At 37.8% G+C, this 24,952-nt stretch overlaps 1 protein-coding gene across 1 annotated transcript; it reads left to right on the top strand.

Annotated features, from left to right (window-relative positions):
* Positions 1-170: 170 nt before the first annotated feature.
* On the top strand, positions 171-24,317 carry Pdlim3 (PDZ and LIM domain 3). The gene is made up of 5 exons (XM_013025036.1): positions 171-348; positions 10,647-10,798; positions 12,237-12,321; positions 19,403-19,470; positions 23,873-24,317. Exons 1-5 carry the CDS (start codon positions 256-258, stop codon positions 24,138-24,140), a joined length of 666 nt encoding a protein of 221 aa, XP_012880490.1. The 5' UTR covers positions 171-255; the 3' UTR covers positions 24,141-24,317.
* The last annotated feature ends 635 nt before the right edge of the window (positions 24,318-24,952 follow it).

Here is a 24,952-nt window from a genome sequence, read left to right as displayed (position 1 = left end):
CCCTGCGCGGCCCGGGGTGGCTGCTCCCGGGGGCCGGCGCCTCTCCCACTTCCAAAGTTGGAGCTCTCCTGGGCGGGCGGCGCGGGGCGGGGCGGGGCGGTGACGTCCTCCGCCGCGGGAATAAAGCTGGCGGGCCGGCCCCCAGCGCCAGGACGCGGTGCGGCGGAGGGGCTGTCCCGTCGGGGACCCCGACGGTGTGCTGCGCTTCCCCTCGCTGCGCCCCCACCTGTGGAAGGTCGCCCCACAAAAGGCACCATGCCCCAGAACGTGGTCCTCCCGGGCCCTGCGCCCTGGGGCTTCAGACTCTCGGGGGGCATAGACTTCAACCAGCCTTTGGTCATCACCAGGGTAGGTGTTCTCCATTCTTAACTGCTTGTGCAAGCGCCGGATTGTGGGGTCCCCGGGAAGGCGCAGCGAGCGCCTCTGGATGGCAGAGTGCGCCGGGGAAGGGGAGGAGGGCGGACCCCGGGCGGGGAGGGGCGGGACGGTTCACCGGCGGGTCCCGGGCTGCTGGCTCCCAGCTGGGCAGCAACCACCCGGTAAGTTGAGGTTTGAAGAATGCAACGCCAGTTCTGATGTGTCACTAAGTCAGTCCCAAAGTCCTGCCCACTCTTGGTCCCTGGCAACTTTCTGAGAAGTCAACTGACAGTGCGATTTCCCTGGGTTCCAAGAAGCTGGAAAGGTCGGGGTACCTGGGCACCCCCAGCACCCCATCTTCTTCTGGGAACAAAAAGAGGGGGTGCCCCGTGGGAGGGGTGAAGGCCCGACTACTGCGAGGTTCTGGTCTGGGTGAAAAGTCGAGCACCAGGCTGTTCTGAGGATGCAACCTGAGTTGGCCAAGTTGGCACAGCCCATATCACTTCAGACGGGGAAAATATTACTAATGTGTATTCCTGGGTTTCTAGGCATTTGGAATAAATATTTTCCAAAGCTGAGAACTTGGCTGAAGAATCGTTACCTATAATTCAAACTACAGAGAAAACTTTAGATTGTTTACCGGAGAGCAAGTACCACAGAGGAGTAACTCTTTAAAAAACAAAAAACTTTAATATCAAAGTCAAACTTTTCCTTCGTGTTGTCTGAAGCTCTGCCCAATGAGAAAAGAATTTTAAAAGTTAAAAACTTTAGTGTCCCGTCAGAAAACTTCTAGAATTAATTCTAAAGCATTATTTGGTCTGGTTGATGTTTTTCTAACATGAATTTTTTGGGTTTTTTTAAGAAATAGAAATATCATTTGAGCTCTCACATATAAAGCATTTTAAGGTTAATTTAAAGGCATAAACTTCTGGAGTGTCGTACTTTTGGAAAATGTTTTCTTTTTTCCTACTGCTTATGCCGTATTTTATAAATGTATGCTTCATAATCTGATCACTTACAGATTTTAACAAGGATATACCTTTTCCATTCTGTTCTATTTACATTTGTTTATGACATTTGGGAACCAGTGTTCTTTGTAAAATGTCTTAAAACACTTATCATCCAGATGCATACAGTGGATCATTTTAAGCTTTGTTTTACATTTTTCAAAAACATATAAACACATTTGACATATGTTTTTATATCAGACATGAAAACTTAACATACCCCCCAAATCGTTCTTAAGTAAACTAAGCAGAACATGCTTCTGTGATCTGGGCCAAGCAATTCCTTTTATAGATGTCCCAAAGAAAACAGTCACCATTAACTCTGCTAAGAAATATGTTTCGTTTATGGAGTACTGCCTTCATTTGCTTATATTAAATGAAATAAGCTCTTGAATCATAACAAAGAATAAATCATATGTAGATTAAATCCAAAAGAAATAATTATGTCAGGAAAACATTTTAGGGAATTTGTAAAAGAAATATTTTGCTATTACATGTAACATGTCTGTATGAGGGTATGCTTGAATTTTTGAGTTGCTGACGTCATAAACAACGTTTACCTCTGCAGATAGACTACAAAAGCTATTGTTAAATGATCCTTATTATCTGAAAAACCAATTCTGTCTTGTATTGCTAACTCTTACCTAGTTTGTGCCCCAAAATTTGATACTTGATTTATTAACAGTGCATGACTAGACATGATTATTTTATTGGAGTCTGGTTTTTGTTTTCCAATTATTTTTTACCTCCAGGACATCAGGTTCAACTAAAGTGTTCATGTCCCATGCATGCCTAAAACCATGCATATGGTGGATTTATGTTGAATAAATGAAGGCGTGTTCTCTTGGCCTTGTATTCCTTGGTGAATACCTACTTAAGAATACTTGCATTGAAACTATAAGTGCATTCAGAATCATTTGGGGTGGGGGGAGTCCTAAGATGTATTATTTTAAAACAACCCATGTGGCTATTACACTTATTTGATAATTTTTATATTGTTTTAGAAAGTGGCAAATAAGGTTATGTATGTATGTGTTATATGCTTGAGCTTGCTGTGTGTTTTCTCAGCCCTTTATATTCATAACTCACTTCAGACTCACAATGATCCTATGCGAGGAGAGTAGTAGATTTGCCTTTTGAAGGTGAGAAGTATGAGTCTTTAAGAGGTCATTAGCCTACCAATAATTACATGGATTGGATACCATGTCAACCTGCTCCCAAGCCTGCCTTCTGTCATTTCCACAAGCGGGGGAAAAAAATCCCACTTACCATTCAGATATTTCTGAACAGGTGTTTTATACCATCCATTGTGACAAGGTCCCATCAAGTCTACTTTCAAAATCTGCTATTTCCCATTTTTAACCACCCTGATTATTCAAAATTCCCTGGGTTCACACCCAGACATCTGTCTCCTCTCTTCAATTCACCCTGCATATCTTTACCATTCATCTTTGAAATACAAATTTTGCCCATCGCTCCCAGTTTTTAATTAAATTTGTGTTCTTTTGCAGGGCATTTACAACTTTTCATCCTCATTTCCAACTTTCTTTCTTTCCCTCAATCTTCCTTTTCTCTCCCTTTCACCTCTTTCACTCCATGCTGCTGTTCTAGGCTGCTTAAATTTCCTTCCCATGTCTTTGCTTCTAAGATGCATACCTATCCCCAGAATTATTTTGCTCACCACAGCCCCACTTCCTCTTTGTCTTTTTGGAAAGACATTCAAGCATCAGTCCCCGAGCCTTCTTCTAGTAATAGTCATCTCATCAGTTGATGGGCTCTTCCCTCTCCTATTGTCATGCCTGTTCCACAAATGTTTAAACATATCAAGGTCCTGCCAGATTGTCTACTCACAGAGAGCAGAAACTTTCTGCTTTGTGATGTGCCGTGTGATGCCTAGTATAGTAGCTAGTACATCATGAATACAGACAATATGATTGACCGACTACACTGGTCACTTTTTGTGTAATCATAAGAATCAAGGAAAGTGAGTTTATTAGTTGTCTATTTTAGAAAATCATAGAAAGAAATGAAATGCCAGTGTTCATACTTAACGTTAAAGAAATCCATGAGATGTATTTCTTGAAGTCATTTTTTGTTCTTATAAGCTACTCCTGTCCTCTTCTCTTTTCTCCTGTGCTGCTCTCTTCTCTTCTCCTCTCTTCTCTTTTCCTGCCTTACACTATGCCAATGTACACATTAATTGGTCCCCAATTAACAATAGTGCTACTTCCTAAAGATATGAAAGTCACAATGCATCAATCCCATACTTGGGATTTTGAGTTTGAGTTAGAATAAATGCTATGCTAATCTGTCTTGGTGCTATGCTCAGTCAAACACGTGATCATGAGAGTAACAACAAAGACTCCATGTTGTACTACACTGCTATAATATATAATGGTCAATAGATTAGGCCTACTAAATGTATTTCAACTTAACAATAGTTTAGGCTGCACAAAGAACTTGGTGTTTATCAGGACATAACTCCATTAGAGACCAAGGGGTATGTGAATATCAATGCCCCTAGATAATGAGGCTCTGTCCAGAGTTTGTAGGAAAGTGACAAGTGTAACTCTCTCCATAAACTTGAAATAGCAGTTCACAAAATTGAGACAGTCTCTGTTTCTTAACTACTGACAAACCAATTAACCAGTGGAGTGAATCTTTATATCATTTAAAAAACACATATATCAGGCCAAGCATGGTGGGACATGTCTACTATCCAACACACTCAGGAGACAGAGAGAGTAGAGTCATGTTTCAAAGGTGAGTTCCAACAAAAAGTTAACACAGTATCTGAAAACAAAACAAAAACAAAAAACAAAAAGCAAAAGGGATTAGGACATGGCTCAAGTGATAGAATGCTTAGGCAAGCATTGTATCTAATGGAAAAACCTGAGGTCAATCTGTGGAGTATATGAATGCACTACACACACACACACACACCAAAAGGCAGATAAAGCCTGGTACCAGTGGCTCACACATCTAATCCTAGCTATAAAGTTGAGATCAGAAGGATCATGGTTCAAAGCCAGCCTTGGCAGAAATGTCAGTAAGATTCCATCTCCAAAATAACTAGCAAAAATCTTGTATGGGGCATTACTCAAGCAATATAACACCACAAGTTCCAAGTTCAAACCCCAGTACCAGCAAAAGGGGGCAGGCCAGGGGCAGGGTGGGGAAACATCGACAGAGGTAAGTCTACAAGAGTCACCAGCAGTTTCTAGACCAGTGTACCATATACTTTGTGCAAGATAAAATTTAAGTTTGGGATGTTCAGTTTAAGGGAGGAAGTGGTCTTTCAAACACTGTCTATAATTGGCCTAAGTAGTTCATAGAATAGTGTTGAAGATTTACATCTCCCAGTGAGCTTCTTTTATTTTTCTTGCAAGATGCTGTTAAGGAGTCTCTCTCTAAGGTTCTTAAACCATCCAGAAACCATCTACTCACACAAACAAGTTATATATTATTTACTTTGCATGACAAAGTGAGTCCTGATGACTGTGCCTTTCTTACCAAATTCTTCTTCCTCCCTTCACTCAGCCCCCCTTCTTCTCAGAGCATAAGATCATTGTAACAGGCAAGGCCAAGATGGTCCTGAGTATCAACAGAGCCGCTGTTAATGTGTTCTGTATTTTTGCAGGCTTTAACACAGAAAAAAGCATACAATGTAAACTATATTTGAAATTTGAACTTTTAGAAAGGAATGTTTCTTTTGAAATCAATCCTTTTTCCCGGTTAAAGCAAATGTAGTAGCAGGGTTGATATGAAATTTAAAAAAAAAAAACCTATACAATTCGTGCTAGTAAAGATTATTTCCATGTGGAAACACTGGTTTATATATTCACAATATTCATATTTCCAAAATATCTATTATATGTATACAATAACAGATGTGGAAGACCCTATGTGGACACAATCATAATTTAGAAAGATTTCTGTTCTCTGCCTGAGAAGCTCATAGTTCAAGTGGAAAAGGTAGATCATGTACATAAACTATGATTATACACTCTGTCCAGGATACCACAAGAAAAGTATGGCCAAAGAGATAGGAGGAGAGAGAGAGAAAGAGAGAAAGGTAAAGAGGGAGGGAGAGAGAGAGAAGGAAGGAGGGAGGGAGGGAGAGAGGAAGGGAGAGAGAGAGAGCTATAAGGTTCTAAAGCCAGTCCTAAATGGGAATTTTATATTTTAATTGGATGTCTAATCCTAAGCAAGTTTCTTACACTCACTCAAAATCACTTTTCTTATGTTAAAATCAAGGTAGTTATTTTCAAGATTGTCTTAAGGATTAAGTGAAATAACAGTCACTCAATATAACAATAAAAGAATAGTTTTTATGCCAGCCACACAAGAGAAACACCCAGATAACTTTTGAGTATACATGCCCAGCTGCATGCAGGGATTGTGCCGTAACATCTACTGCAACCAGGTGCTGGAGAATTCCTGTTACCAGGGAAGCCATGTAACGTTTATTTGATAAGTAATGGCTTATGAAGTTTATTTGATCAATGTTCTCAGTGCTGTTGTTCAGTACATTCTTGCCCTGCTCTAAAATCTTGACCATTTTGATTTCTCTCGTTGCGGTGTTATTAGAACCCCTGGACTCATGAGGGAGGGTCATCTTACCTCAGCCTGTTGCATATCTAGGACCACAATTCTCTCTATACCATTGTGCCCAGTTCCATATTTATTCTTAATATCAGCAACATAACAGAGGCATATGTTGGGCTTCTCTTGTGTCTTTCATAGGAAATAAGACATAACAGATGTACTGTTTTGTTTTGAATTAGTTTTTTTCCCAAATAGACCCACGTAATAGTTTAATGTGAACAAAAGGAATCATCAGCGGCAGCTGTTGACACAAATTCCCTGGCTCTTCTCCCATAGATTCTAACTCTTGATCCCAGACATCTGGAATAGGATGGAGTCTTTATGTTCAACAAAGACCTCTTGTAATATACTAATTATGATGTAAGACTATTATAGCATAAAAATAATAGTAAATCATAAAGTGATTCTAGGAAGTAATAGGTTTTTATGTTTAAACAAATGGCTTAACTTACAGACCAATATAATTGTCATATTCTGATCACCAACCTAGTGGAAATGGAAAATTAAGAAAAAGTAAAGACATCATATTTTCTCTTTCTCGTACTCTGTCTACATCTTTTATTCTTCCTCAGCAATTGTGAAGTTGAATATAAAGTCACCAGCGCATTCTAGCCATTGCTGTCAAACACTTTTCCTACTAGTATATGAACTCTTGGTGACATAGTTAGGTAGCTGCTGTCCACTTACCAGAAAGCCAAAAGTTATTCAGATATCTTTCCTCACCTTCTCTATTCACATTGTCTATCAGAGCAAAGGTGTGAGAAAAAATACTTTCTAAAATATAACATTTTGTATGAATAGGAAACATTCTTAACTTTTGTATTACTGTTAATACATATTAGTAATATTGAATATTTAATATATTTAAATAAGTCACCCAATACTTTTTAACATATAAATTCAATATCTGTTACTTAGGCATTCTCTGAGTTCTAATAACTGTGTAAAGTGTGCACATTTACAAACAACCCTACTTTCTGCTCATCCTAACCAAAGCTAAAAAAATGAAGAACTTTCCCAAGTCAGAAATGGGTGTCAGATAACTCAAATCCACTCAAGTGTATTAGTGAAGCTTTGAAGAGCTTTAAAAGCAAACACATTAAACCATACTTTCTTGTGTTAACTCAGAGAAAAGCATCCTTGTCTTAAAAGTTTAAAAATAGCAAGTACTGACTTTGGCATACTATATCTAGAGAAAACTCCAAAGTTTAACATTATTTTTATCCCTCTATGTTTTACTGAGGATGGAAACTTTTGTTCTTCTAATAGATCTGGGTCTGGGAAAACAAAATGGAAATCAGTTCCCAACCCTACTGCATTGTTGGTGTGAGTGTAAACTTGTTCAACCACTTTGGAAAGTAGTATGGAGGTTCCTCAAAAGACTCCACATAGAGCTCCCCTATGACCCAGCAAACCCACTTTTGGGCATTTACCCAACTGATCTCAAACAAGACCATAATAAAACTACCAGCACAACTATGTTTATTTCAGCACTATTTACCATAGCTAAGAAATGGAACCAACCCAGATGCCCCTCAGTAAATGAATGAATCAAGAAAATGTGATATATATGTGTGTTCGTGTGTATGTGTGTGTGTATACATATATAGATACACAATGGAATTCTATGCCTCCATCAGAAAGAATGATATCACCCCATTTGTTAGGAAATGGAAAGACTTGGAAAAAATTATATTAAGTGAAGTAAGCCAAGCCCAAAGAAACATAGGTCCCATGGTTTCCCTTATTTGCAGTAACTAGTATATGTCTGGGACAAGTAGAAAAGGTCAAAAGCTATGTACATATGACCAGATAAGATGAAGTTAAGCGAAATGAACCCCAAGGTAGGGACACAAGTGGTTTTTTCTTTCTTGCTATTGTTTCTAACATATTTATAAGGTACCATGTGATTCTTTTTGTTGCTTTGTATGTCCCTCACCCATGGTATAACCCCTGTTTTCACTGTGCTTGATGTTGGTATAATTTGGGGAGGGGAAGGGAAAAAACAAAATGTTTAAATAGGGATACAGGTTGACCCATTGTAACAATGAGACGTACAAGACACTATGTTGAAAAACTAACTTTACAATCTAGGCAGGAGAGGGAGTGTAGATGTGGAGATGGGAGGGAAGGGAAAAACAAAGGAGGAGGCAACAATGCTTGATAAGAAATGTACTCATTACCTTGCTCATGTAATTGTAACCCCTCTGTACAGTATTTTCACAGTAAAAAACTTACATATAAAAAAAAGAAATACTTCCCAAAGGCGAAGATATAACAAACAACACTTGTCGTCACCTTGCTTCTATCAGCTGCCCCTGCTGGGAAATCACAAGCTGATTACAGAAATAAAATGAACCAACATTTTAGTGGTGACCCTGAGACCTTTAAGTATTATTTGTTTAGATTAACTTGGAACCCTTGGATCCACAAAGTAAAATAGGATAACCAGAATATAAACAAATAGAGAAAAAAAGATGAATTAATGACTGCCCAGTTAGGAACAATACAGTTTTTTCTGGGAGCAGTTTAGGAACTTGCAAACATAACAATAATAAATTGGCATTGATAACTATAGTCTTTGGGGATATAAAGATTAGCTCCTTTTATTTTCTGAGCTGTGATATAAATAGGTGTTTCATTCATTCTTCATTATTTATTCATTCATTCTAAATACTGCAGTATGCCGGGTGCTGGTGGCTCACACCTGTAATCCTAGCTACTCAGGAGGCTGAGATCTGAGGATCACGGTTCAAAGCCAGCCCAGGCAGGAGAGGCCGTGAGACTCCTATCTCCAATAAACCACCAGAAAACTGGAAGTGGCGCTGTAGCTCAAGTGGTAGAATGCTCGCCTTGAGCTGAAGAGCTGAGGGGCGGTGCCCAGGCCCAGAGTTCAAGCCCCACGACCAACCAAAAAATAAAAAATAAATACTGCAGTATACACAGTGAATTTTTAGACACACAATGCTCTTTGACTTACGATAGGACTAAATCCCAGTAAAGTCATCAGATAAATTAAATGGTTCAAGTGATAGTGAGTGCTCACTTAGCAACCATGAGACCATATGTTTCACCCCCACGCTCCAAAATATATTTAGTACGTTTATGTTACCAAATATCATACCATAGCTTCACAACACAGTATAGAGTATTCATTGTTTACCCTATTGATCATATGAATGCCTATACTCTGTAGCTTGCTACTAATTAACCCAGCAACACAAGAGAAAAATCACTCATTAGGAAAATGTCAGAATTCAAAGTATGGTCCATGTAGACCATACCTTGGAATTTACCAAGGAAAACTGACAGTAGGGGTAGCAATCGAAAGAATTACTCATTTTAACCAAATATTTTACATTCATAATAGTTCATATTTTCTGTTTTTAAACATTTGAAAATACAGAGAAATATTTTCTCAAGATCCTTAACTGTTCTTTTCATCTTCTCCTTCCAAACATATCAATAGGGATTTTCTTGTAGACAGCAATGAAATGGAACATCCTTTTCCTCAGTTTGGCAATCTGTGTTTTAAAGTGGTTATGTCTAGACCATTTACACTTAATGTGAATGCTGATGTGGCTCAATTAAAATCTATCAGCTTAATTGTGTTCTGTTTATTCCATCTGTTCTTCATTCACGGAGAGGACTCAATGAGCAAATACAGACCTCCCTAGTGTTGGTAGTTCCTAAGGATGAGGACGTTCACTTAACTCACAATCAACCTTTAACAATTTGTTGTTTTAGCTGAATTTTTTTATGGCTAACGTGAGACTACCTTTTCCTCTGTTGAAGATGACCCCATGCTCAAGATGAGGCTTCTACCCTGCTATTCAGATCTCTGAAGAGTACAAGAAAAGTCATAAATCTGTATATGGTCAGGCTTCTTGCTCATGCAAGAGTGAATCCTGCAGATTTCTATACTCCATTCTCTTAGTTCAAGGTATTATAACAAACCAAAACAGACCGGGTGGGTTATAAACAATAGAAAGTTATTCTTTGCATTTCTGGAGCCTAGAAACCTGAAATTAGAGTATCAGCATGACTGAGACTGAGATTACAGACTCCTCGTGGTAGAAAGAATTCTCCCTAGGCTCTCTCTTTCTGAAGGTATTAATCTCATTCATACAGGCTTCATACTTCTGATCACCACCCAAAAGCCCCACTTCTAAACACCATCTGGAAGGGTTAAGTTTTAACACAGAAGTGTGGGTAGATACATATTCAGTCCATTGTAATCTCTCAAGTGAATTTTAAAGATGCTAATTATCAGAATGCAAAAATCACCTTTAATTCAAATATGAAAGTGGCCTGAATATAGTAAGACACTATTCCCAAGCAGAAAATCCTGGAACAACAACAACAACAAAACTTGTTAACTATTTCTTTTAAACGATCAAAAAAATTCACAGGTGGAGGTGTATGGAAGGCATTTTGAATGAAAGTAAGAAACACAATAGTAGATCAATGTAATTTGTAAAGAGATACAACTGGTTAGCATGGTAATAAAACAGAGCTAACATCGTGGGTCAGCTAAGAATTGTCTTAAGTTTAAGATTTCCTGCCTCATGAAACATTTAAAAAATAGTCTCCCAGGCTAAAATATAAATGTCAGGCACAAAATTCAAGATAATTCCAGATGTTGTTTTGAAATTATGCTTTGATTTCTTCCAGATTACTCCCGGAAGCAAGGCGGCAGCTGCCAACCTGTGTCCTGGAGACGTGATCCTGGCGATTGATGGCTTTGGCACAGAGTCCATGACGCATGCTGACGCACAGGACAGAATTAAGGCAGCAGCCCATCAGCTGTGTCTCAAAATTGACAGGTGTTCTTGAATTTGTGGTGATAAAGCTTGTTAGGGGAAAGAATCTGAACCAGCACAACAAATGATTTCCTCTTCCGAATGAGAATTGTGGCAGGGCCTACACGTGTGATGGGCTTTTTGTATATATTGGCTACTTTATTCTGATCTTCACTACAGTCAGCTAACCTAGTAGATGTGGATTGGATAAGCCAATTTGGAATACAAATTTTTTGGAATGTCAAAATAATCAAAGAGGCCAAATGAAATGTTTCTCCCTATAGTAGTCCAGTTGCTTAATTATAAAAATAGACCTAATTGGCCCTAAAAACTCAGAAGAATGAAATGGTGGCATAGAATGTAGAGATGCAACTAAAAGAATCTCTTGATGCACCAAAATGTCATTATGTTAAAACTGGTGGTTAATATTATATGCTGTTTGATGAGGGAGAAGTTTGTTTTGGTTTGTTTTGTTTGTGCCCATTTTAAGTCTTGATCTCAGGCCCTAGGTGCCTTCTCTGAGCTTTTTTGCTCAAGGCTAGTACTCTACCACTTGAGCCAAATCTCCATTTCTGGCTTTTTGGTGATTACTTAGAGATAAGAGACTCACAGACTTTTCTGCCCCACTTGGCTCAGGTCTGAGCCTCCTGAGTAGCTAGGATTACAGGTGTGATCCACTGGCATCCAGCCTGTTTTCTGTTTTGTAGAGATTTCAAACAGAAGAATATTATAAAGTGGGAAATACGTGTGCATATGGATGTTAAATACTGAGATATTTCTGATTCTGTCCCCCTTCCAATAAGATATTCTTAACAGAACCCCAGTTGGAATCTCAACCATTGAACATAACTATTGGTTTTCATGGTTATCTGTACATGATTACATTGTTGATGCAATAGTCACACATGATTGAGGTAGAAAAATCTCAATTAGCTACTCTACCAGTGTCCTGTGGAATAATAGATTCTGTTCCTATGTCTTCATAATATTGTACCTCCCCTAAGTACCCAGTCCCTTAGAAGACACTGGGTCTCAGAGGCCCAAGAAGAGTTAAACACAGCTCAGTTCTTTGATGCCAGTAGTAAATCCATCTGGCCAGCCCCTCTCTGTTTTCTGTGATGCATTGAGTAGAATAGAGGGGTTGAGGGGAGACATAGTCCACCTCCTACTATCTTGAAGATATGCCTTCAGAACTTCCCTCTTCTGTTGATTCCCACATGTATTGGAAATCCTGTTTTCTCTAGACATCACACACTGCGCTACAACTGGCCTTGATCTATTCAAGATTCCCTAAAAGGAATCTAATTGAATGGGAAAATAAAAATTAGTAAGCAAAAATTTTCTTCTTGATTTACTTATTAAGGGCTGTTAGTGTCCTCAAAAATCACAATGGAAATTAAGGGATATTAAACCTGGAAGTTCTACTCGAATTGGCCATTTACAAACTTTGTTTGATTTTCAGGGCAGAAACACGCTTATGGTCTCCACAGGTATCAGAAGATGGAAAAGCTCATCCTTTCAAAATCAACTTAGAAGCAGAACCACAGGTATGAATTTTATCCTAAATGATATACACTCACAGTATATTTCCTTTCCAATGCTTGGGATGCAGCAGAGAGGGGAAAATACAAATGCAAACATTGGAACAAGTCATCTAATGAAGTAGTGATCTATCTTTACCCTCTAAAATTAATCTATTATGATCCATACTTTCTTAGATCAAGAAAAAAGGCAGTAGGCACGGTGACTCATTCATGTAATCCCAGCTACTTGAAGAGGTGGAGATGAGGAAGACTGCACTTTCAGACAAAAAGATGTACCATTCTCATTTCAGTCAATAAACAGGACATGATGGAACACACATATAATCCCAGCTATGTGGGAAGTCGGAGGTAGGAAGTTCGAGATCCAGGATAAGCCAGGATCCAGGCAAAAACACAAAATCTTATCCCCCCAAAAAAACTAAAACCAAAAAACGAGTGAGAGGGTGTTGGTTCAAATGGCATAGTGCCTGTCTAGAGAACATGAGGCCCTGAGTTCAAACTACCGTTCAAACCACAGAGACAGAGGCAGGAAAAAGAAAGTAAACCTAGGTGAATAGTTTGAGAAAAGATAAGTATATTTTCATAAGGAAGAATTTGGCTGGCTCTACATAGAGTTCACTTTTTCACTTCTTATCATGGACTTAGGCCAAATGAGGTAATCTATGAAGTTTATGCTATTAACACAAAACAAAATAGGCTTTACATTTGTAACAGGTGTCTCTAATGTTATTCTTATTTCAAACTTCACTGCTTTAAGGTTCTCACAGAGATCTTATTTTTACATCTTTCTTTAGTTACCAGTTCTGGCATTATATAATTAAATTTATCTTAGAAAAAGGATTTAACTTATGTTATCATGTACCTATTTAGCCAGTGCTGTTGAGTTACAAAACAGAGGATTTTTCCTTGATGAAACTCTATGTCATGAGCTAATAATCTGATGCTTATCTGATTATGTCTACTTTCAGAAAGTCCAAATCCACTGAAATTAAATCAAACTTCAATTGTGATATACTGAAAAATCTAATTAAGAACAGGATTTAGGACTATCTACTCAGAAACTCACAAGGCTTAAAGTGAATTCAATATCCCTTTTAAACAAGCTCTCCTATAAAATGGCTAGATATTTGAGCATGTCCTTTTTCTATATATCGAATGAGGATGAGCTGAAAGCATATTTGTCACTTATACTTCAGTAGTGGACTCCCTTTCAGGATCATTACCCCCTGAGTTTATCTTCCATGCCTTTCATTTGAATCTGTAAGCCTCTTCTTCCTTCTGGATGACACCGATGTAGCACTACATAAATATAAGTATCTCCGAGGGCTTCTCAAAGATTTAAATACATCAGTATAAGCAAAGAACTTGGCACATGCAATTGTTCATAGTCAAATAAGTAGTGTCTGTCATCATTAGTTAGATTCACCATCCAGTTTCAGACTGTGAGCAGAAAGCCTCATTGGCTTTCTTGATAGTGAGGTAGAAAAGTGCCTAAGTGAGATTCCTGTTCTCATTATGACTATTTTAGCTATTTTATAATAATGGTGGCTTTCTGCATTGTTATCATGAAAGATATACTTACTGGATCAAAGCCTTATTTTTGGTTAAAATATAACACTTCCACAGGAGAAACATCTTATGTGCTCTTTAGATGGAGTTTACAAGATTCTTATCCTATCATTTTTTTCTATTGTGATACTCAGGGTCTTGTGCTCTTCACTCAGCTTTTTCATTCACGTCCAAATCTCTACCATTTGGGCTATACCTTCAGTACACATTTTTACTGGTTAATTGGAGATATTTCTTATGGACATTTCTTCCTGAGTTGGCTTTCAACTATGATACTTAGGTCTCAACCTCCTGAGTAACTAAGATTATGGGTAAATTGCAAGCATGAGCCACCAATGCCTGGAAAAAGGGAGGAAAGGAAAAAGGAAGGAAGAAAGGAGGGAGGGAGAGAGGGAAGGGAACAAGAAATTTAAGTGCCTTATGCACACATTCATTTGTTGACCAATTCTACATTTCTTTTTCCATATATAGCACACAACCAAAATTGTACAGCACCCTTTTGGAAATTATTTCTCCTAATTTCTTAAGCCCTGTTTCATCAATTAAAGATGTTAGGACCAAGTAGTAGACAGACTGACCAATGCCCCAGAAATCCTCAATCACTGGTCTGTTCTCCCATTCTGGCATATAGGTAATCCAGTGACCATTTATTAAAGCACAGCTATTTATTAAAGCTTAGGCTACTATGAGAGTCTGTGCTTTGCTAATATCTCTCCAGAATTGGAGCTTAAGAGTAACTCCTCTTTGGCTAATCTGTTAGCATTCATTTTTAACTGTTCTAAGAATTGGATTTTCAGACCTAATCCTGATCTTAAATACACTGGTCTCTTTTCAATCATGTATTGGACCATATGTCCTGCATTTTGAGGTTAGAAACATGAATATTTATGACCCTACAAATGACAAAAAAAGGAAATGAGATTTCTTTTCACTGAAGGTGAAGATTAGGTTAAGGACGAAAGAAGCCAGTCAGAAGGAGCCTTTAAAAATTCCACTAGCTTGAGTCATGACTAATTCTTCCTGGCATCCTCTCCAAGAGGCCAGTGTTTGAAGGGCTCAGAGATAAGAACAATTTCAGCCCTTTTCTTGTTGGACCAAAGTATTTCTATTCCTTATGAAGACTCTTCGGCCAGATTCCTTCATGACCATCTCATATAATGTAGTACTTCAGAACCAGCATTTCCGAAAACAGAATGTTCTTAGAACACAGAGGAATTTTCTTTGAACAAAGTACACACTTGTACCTCCTTGTACAACTATTTGAAGATAATAATAATTAAAAAGAACTAAAAAGAAAATGCTAGATCTTTTTTAAAATTATTACACATTTGTGACCTGTGCAATATATATAATCAACTAGAAAAAAACTAAGTTATGGTTATTTGGGGTTTTTGTAAACAATACAAAGTTAAGCAAAGAGATTTCTTTTGATAAGAACTCTGCAAATATAGCAGTCCTTTGAACAACAGAGGCCTATCAGTTTGAGAAATAAATAGATTAGTAGTAAAATGTTGGCGATCAATACAATGTTTCTCTACTCAAGTCACACTTTGATCAAAAATGACTTTTGCTATTAGAATAAAATATTCAGATTAGTGGCTCATACCTGTAATCCTAGCTACTCAGGAAGCTAAGATTTGAGGATCACAGTTCAAAGCCAATCCAGGCAGGAAAGTCTGTGATACTTTCTCTCCAATTAACTACTAAAAGGCCATAAGTCAGGCTATGGCTCAAACAACAGAACACTAGCCTTGAGCAAAAAAGCCCAGGGATAGTGTCTAGGCCCTGAGTTCAAGCCCCAGTACCAGAAATAAAAATAAATAAATGATATATATATATATATACATATATATGTATTGTTTCCTGCCATCTACATCCAACCTTAAGTAATAAAATGTTAATGGATATATTTTTCTCTATCAATAAGTTTAGGCCTGGACTTTTCCATAAACAGTTATAGTAACAATTGATAACAAATTTTAATACCTAGATTTTCTTTTTCTCTATGCTGTTGTTAAAGAGTTAACTTTGTGTTTTTATAGATTTAACTTGAATTGTAGCTCAAAAAGGACATTAGAAGTTGTTTAGATCATTTCTCAACAACTGAATAAATTCCTTTCATACAATCCTGTCGGTCTATGCCTTTTCCTAAGCAAAGTATTGCTCTAGAATAAGGGTATATTTGTTTTCAGATAAACTGTTTTGTCTATTTTAGTTTAATGGCAATTGGATGACTCAAAATTATAAGGTGGCTATCACAGTAGGGAAATGCCTTTCAGAAACAAAAATGGTTGCACAGGAAGAAAGCTGTCTCCATTTCTGTATACACGACTGACTCCTCCTCACAGTTTATAATAAAGACATGACTTACTTGGGCAGTCACAATTTATTTTTGTAAAATCAACTTCAACTTTACAATGTTTTGAACAGTAGAAGGCAGCCTACACAGAACAAATTTCATAATCACCATTTCCCCAGACTTTTTCCCAGTGAGCGATGGGAACACTTGAAACACATCACTGGAGGAAATAAAATGTGTTTAAGGGTGACTTTATCGTGCATTTGAATAGTGAGCGTGCATAGCAAGGGTGTTCGTAAGTTTCAAGCCTGATGAAATACGAAATGTCTTCACTGGGCCTTCATCAAGTAAATGTTCATTCACAGCTTTGTTTCTATTATTTTCCTGCCCTTTTTATGTGAAAATATAAGCCACAGGAAAATAAGAGAAAAAAATGGATTGTATGGGAAAAACTTACTCTTTCAGATGGAGTTGGTAATAAATCATCAGCTATGTGCAACTTCTTCACGTAGGAAAAATTGAAGCTGAACTGTCTGTGAGTGTTGTCATTCCTAAGGTCATTTCAAAGACTGGGGAAATAGACAATCAGGACCCACATTCTCCCAGTGTTGCTAGAGCTCCATCAAATTCACTAGTTTTCACTCTGGCAGCCTTACCATTTCATTCTTTGAAAATATTATTACTTACTATAAGCTCCTAATATTCAAAATAATCATTTTAACTTGAATGATTACTTTTTGAAACCCTGAGAGATAATATTATTGGATGATTTTTTTTTGGTCAATCTGGATAGAATAAACAAGAGCTGGATGTTCTTAGCTGCTGTATAATGGGTTTTTTTTTTTTAAAAAGGGTTATACATGCTTTTCCAAGAAAAGCAAAAAGGAATGAAAGTAGAACAGCAAACTTCTAATGGGTTTTGTCTTTTCATTCTGTGTGACATTGCTTCCCAGTACCATACTTTCAGGCCCTTGTTTACCTTTGGTGCAGACAACTCACTGTGCTTGGAAGAATGACTCTAGAAGCCATAAACTAATGCTTTGCAAAGCCTAAATAAAAACGTTTTAAGCCTGTTTTACAAAGACTTCTTTTCTGTGACCTGAGCTGAAAATAGAGTCTAAAAAAAAAAAACATCTTACTCAGTTGTGACATTGGTAATGTATATAACCAAAACTAAAAATGGCAAAGAGAAAGCTTGGAGCCAATTAACATATATGCTATTATTTAGAAGTCCAGTAGAAACTACTAATGCACAAATGTTGCAGAGAACTTGCTTCATTTACAGAACAATCACTATCCATATTTAGTCATTATTTCAAGGCAAAGATAAAAGCAGAGATTTTTTTTCCAGTGAAGACACTGCGGTAACTAATTATTGTCAATTTAATTGTTTACCATGATTTTTAATCATACTTTGTCAAGAAAAAAAAAAGCTAAGCTTCACGAAAACCTCGAGTGGTTCTTTCCTGCATGATTCACACTTTAATTAGCCTGAAAATTTTATAATCCACCACAAATAAATTAGGCGATTAGCCTCCTGTCTTCTTTCATACCAGAAATAGTGACAAAGCCCTAAATCATGGCCATTTCTATTACTTACAATTATTTCCAGTTCACTTTTTCAGGCTCTACTAATAGCTACTCAAAATGTTTAAGATAAAAGAGAGCCAGTGCAAATTCATGATTAAGCAGCTAAAACAATCACAGTGTGCCACTATGTGGATGTTGGACTGCACATATTTTTCTCCTGTTCTGTAATTCAAAGCTGGAACATTTCTACAGTTCCAGATGGTTGTTACAGTCATTCTGCTGCCTAACAGAAATGGCAATAATGCTTCATGCCAGCACCTCTGCACTGAGATACTCTCCTGGAGACAGAATCATAGGATTGACTGTTTGTGGAACTGAATTGGTTCACATCTAGTTTAGTATTCCCTGCTGGTTTCTTCTGTTGTCTAGATTAGAAAAATAAGATTTAATACCTTTACAAATTATACATGTATTCCAAACTCAAAAGTATTATTCCTATGGTAAAAATATAAATATAGGTTTCCAATTATTCTAGTATATTTCAAATTCAGTGTCTAAGACTCTGTGATCCTATGTCCCAAGAAACAAAGTAAAAATCCTCTTCAACTCATACATGCCTCTGTGACTCACTTTCTGACATGAGCCCAGCATTCCTGCAGAGGAAGGTAACCCCAAGACCTTGTGCTAAGCAAGTATGAATGGGGCCCTGGGTCTAATCCCCAGCACTACACACACACACACACAAAAAGAAGATATTAATAGAATAAAAAGATTCATGATTTCTAAATAAGAAAAAGTTAAGTCTATTAATAATTTTTTTAAAAGCACAGTTCTTACGCAAACTTTCAGTATTCAAATAAGTCATTAAAAATAAGTGGATGAACAAGTCAGAAGCTGACTGGCAAGAGATACAGTGTTTAGATATGCTATAATATCTGTACAGATGGCCCATCCCTATGCATGGTAAGATATTGCTCGCATGTCAATTTCAGAGGGATGGTAGAAAGATGTCTCCCTAACTCCTCCTGTAACCATTCTATCCATCCCAAAGCAAGTAAAGATGCCTTCATTAACAACAGCAAGGCCTTTAGTCTTGCTCACTAATGGCTTTGTGTGCATTCTGTGGCTGTGTGTTTTGTCTGCCATGTACAGGAATTCAAACCCATTGGTACTGCACACAACAGAAGGGCCCAGCCTTTTGTTGCAGCCGCAAACATTGATGACAAAAGACAGGTAGTGAGCGCTTCCTATAACTCGCCAATTGGGCTCTATTCAACCAGCAATATCCAAGATGCCCTGCACGGACAGCTGCGAGGTCTCATTCCTGGTTCTCCTCAAAAGTAAGTACTGGGTTCTTAGTTGTCGTCACAATATTCTTGACAGTGATAAAATGTTTGCCTTCCTTCCAAAAGTCCAACTCTTGTGGTTTTCTTTTTGCTTTCCTAAAAGCACTAGAGGGTTGTTTTATTATTGTTGTTATTTTTAAAGACCACTTTTAGAGCCCACTTGCCAGTTTCTAAACATTGAGTGATCAGACAGGGAAGAAATGTCTCTAGGTTCATCATTAAGCTCATATTGCTCAATATTTGGTGGTAAATAATTCTCTGTAGACAATTATCATTCACCCGATCTTACCCAAAATAGATCTTCCACTGAGGGACTTTTTTTAACCCTTTGTTTTTACAGGACATGAACTACTTTGAACACAAGCACAATATTCGGCCCAAACCTTTCATAATCCCAGGCCGTAGCAGGTCATAAACTGAGATTGTGAAGTTTGAAGTGCATGCTCTTTGAAACAATTCTTACTAATCACAAAGAAAAGTAACTGTTAGGTGCTTGGAGTGACTTTTCTCTTTGTAAGGCTTATGTCAGAAGCAAAAAGAAACAAACTCACTCAGCAGAGAAGAGTAGCCGAATAGCTTCCTTATAAGAGTAACTATTGGCAGGATGTCAGATGTAATCTTAGGCAGGCCTCATCGTGTGTATTTATAACTAGTGCCCCTATCCAGAACATGGTGATATTTGAATCTGGGAGACTAGTTTGCTTCAGGTCAGGAAAGCCTAGCCAACAGGAACAGAAAATGGAAACTAGCCCCTGGTCAGAATTAGGGAGCTAATCTGGCTAGGGTTGCTTTATCTGTTTGACAGACACTGGTCATCCCACCGCAATACTTCTCAAAGATTCTTCAAATCTTTCTCCTTCTAGCCCTTAGTTAAAAAGAAATGTTCAGGGCTAAGCATGATAGTGAATGCCTATAATCCTAGCTACTCAGGAGATAGAGAAAGGAATATGATGGTCTGAGGCCAGCTCTGGCAAAGTTAGCACAAGACCCTATCTAAAAACAAACTAAGGGCCTGAGAAGGTGGTTCAGTGGTAGAGCGCTTGCCTTGCATGCATGAGGCCCTGGATTCAATTCCTCAGTACCACATAAGCAGAAAAAGTCGGAAGTGGCGCTGTGGTTCAAGTGGTAGAGCGCTAGCCTTGAGCTGAAGAGCTGAGGGACAGTGCCCAGGCCCAGAGTTCAGGCCCCATGAATGACATAAAAGAAACTAAAAGTAAAAGGACTGGGGAGAGACACATTGATGGATATTTGCTTATCGATAATAGTGATATTATTATTATTATCGCTATTATTATTATTAATTTTCATTCTCATGGAAACTTGCAAAGAAAAAAACGCCCCTGGAAAAGGAACTTTTTCCACTTGGGTGAAACAAGCATAAGGTAAGACTAGAGAGAGGTTTCTGATTCTCATAGCCAATCCATTATTCCAAGACAAATAATCATGAGCAAGATGTAAATTCTTACCTGTCAGTCAGGGAAACTGACCAGCTCCAGCTACTCCTTTTCAAGTGTCTTCTCCAGAAACGGAGCTTCAACATATGGGAAAAGAAACTAAAATCTGAAAAAGTAACATCAGAAAGTCTCACACTCATTGTTCTGACTCAACCCAACTAGTCAGCAAGGAGGAGAGGAATCTGCAGTTAGACTGAGGTCATCTTTGGGTTAAGAACATTGAATAATGACTTACATACAAATTGGGGGAGGAAGAGACATAGGTGGATTCATTTCATAATTTATTTAATCATTCTGTTCTTCAAAAATAATTTAAGATGCCAGGGCTGGTGGCTCACTCCTATAATCCTAGCTATTCAAAAGGCTGAGATCTGAGGATTACAGTTCAAAGCCAGAGAGAGCTGAAAAGTCCCCATGAGACTCTTACCTCCAGAGGTAAGAGTTGGCACTGTGACTCAAAGTGGTAGAGTGCTAGCCTTGAACAGAAGAGCTCAGAGAGACAGCATCCAGGACCTGAGTTTAAGCCTCATGACCAACAAAATTAAGTGCTTTTAAGTGAGACATCTACTCATCAGCTTTTCAAAATGCTCATCGATATTAGGTGTATGCTATTAGCACCTGTAGACCCTGGACTTGCTTCTTCTGCAAGTGGTAAATTGTCACTTAATTCGTGACTGCCAAATACAAACCTTTCAATCAGCTAGAAGCAGGTGCCAAAAACACCTCAAAACAAGGCAGTTTTATTATTTCAGCCCCAGAAAGGAGATCTGGAGTAGAAGAGAAGGAAGAAAGCGTTAAGAAGGTGATGACTACCAAAGACAGCTTTCCTCCTAGAAAGTAAGCCCCATACCAGCCCAGGACTTGTCTGACACCTAGAAATGAAGCTGGAACAGAATAATAAATGCTCAGCAAATATGCCTCATGCAGGCAACTTGGGGCCATCCCGTATGACCTCTTTGTTCCTGATTCCCATTCTGTTTCCACTGCATCATTTCCTTGGTTTTGTATTTTCAATATCTTCTCTACACTATCACTCCTTCAGTAATAACAACATCATATTAGAAGCTTAAATGCTATTTCACTGTAAAGTAAGTATAGATACAATTTCCAAAGAAGCACAATGAAATTAATATACTTCATTTTCTGAGTTACTATGACTTCAAGTCTACTAATTTTGGCTATATGGCTTTCCTAAAGACATACAACACATTTTATTTAAAAAAAAACAGAAAAAAAGACCTAGTTACATAATCCTTTTATATATCTTTTTAATTTTAATATAATGATAAGGACAGGACATTCATGAGCTTATCATTTAAAGCTACCTTTAAATAGAGCTGAATGTCCGGGCATCAGAGGCTCACACCTGTAATCCTACCTACTCAGCAGGTGAGAATCATGGTTCAAAACCAACCCCAGGCAGGAAAGTCCATGACTCTTATCTCCAATGCACTGCTCAAAAATAGCCAGAGGTAGTTTTGTGGCTCAAGTGACAGAATGCTAGTCTTGAGCACAAAGAGGCTAAGGGACAGTGCCCAGGCCCTGAGTTCAAGCCACAGGACCAGGAAATATATATAGCTGAATTTTGGAGAGAGGAGGAAAGGAACAAGAATGAGATTTGTTTTTTAAAAAAAATAGGTGTCAAAATACAAATGTTAAACATTTCTCTCATCCTTCCTTCACCCTGAACCCCCTTTACTCTGTGCTGGAGGTTCTGAACTTTTTCTTTTTTCTCAACAATTCATCAAGGCAAAATTTTGAGGGGCAATGCTCCAAACTACTAGTACACTATTGATGCACAACTTATTTAATCAGAGTCAAATTGAATTGCTAAACTTGTAATAGGCCAACTTCCCTAGAAATTACCGCCCTCTCTGGAACAAACCTGTGATTTAAGCTATATAACTAACGAACTGGATAACACAATTTGTTTTTAATTCTCTCAGTGAGCCAGGGAAAGTGATGTACCCTTGTAATCCCAGCCATTCAGAGATAATAGGACCTTAAATTCAAGGCTAACCCAAGAAAAGTTAACAAGATGCTACCTCAGAAACAAATTCCAAAACATCAAGGCAGGGGATATGGTTCAAGAGGCAGAGTACTTACCATTCACAAAACTCTAGGTTCAAGTTAACTATTGAGATAGAGGAGAGAGAGAGAAAGAGAGAGAGAGAGAGAGAGTTTCCTTTCATGAATGTAGGTAGCTTAGGGTATAGCTCAGTAGTAGAGTAGGTGTTTAACATGCATGAGGCCCTGTGTTCAATCCACAGTGCAAAATTAAACAGACAACAAGCATGCAGGAAATTGTTCAGCTATGATTGGCTTTCTATCCAATTCCATAAAGAACATGAAATCTCCTTAGCTTTTAACTTGCATGCCTGGCCTTTATAATCTTTTACCTAAAGCCTTATAGTTTGTATTAAAAGAAATGAGAAATGCATGGAGATGTATGTGTGTTTCCAAATGTTTACATAAAATACGTATGTGTAGAGGAAATATGTCTTAGCCCTAAGATATAGTCCAGTATTCTGAGACAAACTTATTTCTCCCACAGTCATTCATTGTAAAGTGATTTCTTGACTGTTTCTCATTCCTGTATTTAGCTACAGAACACCTTTCAAAAGTGTATCCTTCACACAATGAAATTATAAAACATTTCAATTGTTGGAATTAAATATTTACAATATATTATATTTATACTATATAATGTACAATAAACATCAATACTTATGTACAATATAACAATTACAATATATTTGCAAAGTAAATTGCCAAATTATTGTCAATTATTATTTGAATGAAGGTTGAACAAATTGCCAATTATTATTAGAATAAAGGTTAATTATTCATGAAACTTTTAGCCTAAATCTTCTATTAGATCTTCAAGTTGCATATTTGTTTGTTATTTGTGAAGAATTATTCATTAGTCTTCTAATTTTAAAAACTATAGTTCAGAAACTGAAAGGAGTGTACATCAATGTAATTTCTTCTGTTATTCATTCATATTATTGTCAGGTAGAGAATTATTTGATCTAGTTTTAGAAAGTGAAGCTAGCTGTATGTTTTTACTTCATATGCCATTCTATCTATATATACATATATATATATAAAACCATCAACTTACAAATCAATTAAAATAGAGCCAACAAATGTAATATCACCTTGTGCTTTTTAATTTTATTAAACTTTCTCCAATTGTGAATTTTTCTAACATTGTATCGAAGGCAAATTCTAGCCAGTGTTTCAGTTTGCTACAATTCACCTCTTACTTTTTGTCTTCAATTCCTGTAACCTCTGTCTTGTTCTCCATGTTCCATTCTGTATCTCCTGTCTGTGTCACGCGGTCATTAACACAGTGGATGCAGTACTCCTTCCGGTATTGATGGTGGCAGTGGACGTAGCACCCCTTCTTCTGTCAGTACCCTAAGTTCTATTTGCCCTGGTGACTTGAAAGTTGCTGCTAAGATGGCCCCTAACATTCCCTTGGAAATGGACCTTCCTGGTGTGAAGATTGTTCATGCTCAGTTTAATACACCTATGCAGTTGTACTCAGATGACAATATTATGGAAACCCTTCAGGGTCAGGTCTCCACAGCTCTAGGGGAAACACCTTCAATGAGGTAATATGACTCTTTTGGAACCCTGGGCATATTAACTAAACTCGTGGGTGATATCATCTTTAATGGTGTCTGGTTACATTGTTTTAATAGAGAGAAAGATACGTGGGAAAACTTTAAAGAAATGCTACTAAGAAATTATTGTAAACATCTAGAATTGAGAGTAAAGATGATTTGAGGAATCTTTAAGTAATAAATGCGGCCAGAAGCAATGAAATGAAAGCATATAAGAATCTAATAATGAGAGTGTCTTTTGAAAGCTACAGTGGACAAGTACTTCTCAAAAATAGTTTATACAAAAGTCGTACCACTTGCTAAACGTGATTGCAATCTAGTATCCCCTAAACAGGGGGTCTGTCTCCTGTGGGTCAGAAATTAGGAGAGGGGTAGGGACTAGAGAATGTTTATAAGATGCGACCTCTTCTTTCCCTAATGTCAGAGGACTGAGAGGTAATAATTCTTCTACTTAAAACCTTTGCCTTGTGATTATGTTTGATAGGTGAATAGCTCACGTATTAATTTTGACTAATTTTTTTTCATTATGAGTATTTGTTGCCAGTATTTTTTGCCACCAAGCTTTTCTCAAAATGATTTACTATGAGATTATTACTTCTGGGGGCTGGGGAGGTGGCTCAGTGGTAGAGCCTTGCATGCCTTGCATGCCTGAGGCTCTGGGTTCGATTCCTCAGCACCACATAAGCAAAAAGAAAAAAAGCCAGAGGTGGCGCTGTGGCTCAAGTGGTAGAGTGCTAGCCTTGAGCTGAAGAGCTGAGGGACAGCGCCCAGGCCCAGAGTTCAGGCCCCACGACTGGACCCCCA

The sequence above is a fragment of the Dipodomys ordii genome, unplaced genomic scaffold, assembly GCF_000151885.1.
Source record: "Dipodomys ordii isolate 6190 unplaced genomic scaffold, Dord_2.0 Scaffold4, whole genome shotgun sequence".
Taxonomy (NCBI): domain Eukaryota; kingdom Metazoa; phylum Chordata; class Mammalia; order Rodentia; family Heteromyidae; genus Dipodomys; species Dipodomys ordii.
Note: the sequence above shows the minus strand (reverse complement) of the source record. Positions and strands in the feature narration are given on the sequence as shown.

Excerpts from the sequence above, each read along its gene's own strand:
- Pdlim3 (XM_013025036.1), top strand. The coding sequence starts at position 256 with ATGCCCCAGAACGTGGTCCTCCCGGGCCCTGCGCCCTGGGGCTTCAGA. Across the intron at positions 10,799-12,236 it reads CTGTGTCTCAAAATTGACAG|GGCAGAAACACGCTTATGGT; the intron begins GTGTTCTTGAAT and ends TTTGATTTTCAG. Across the intron at positions 19,471-23,872 it reads ATAATCCCAGGCCGTAGCAG|TGGATGCAGTACTCCTTCCG; the intron begins GTCATAAACTGA and ends TCATTAACACAG.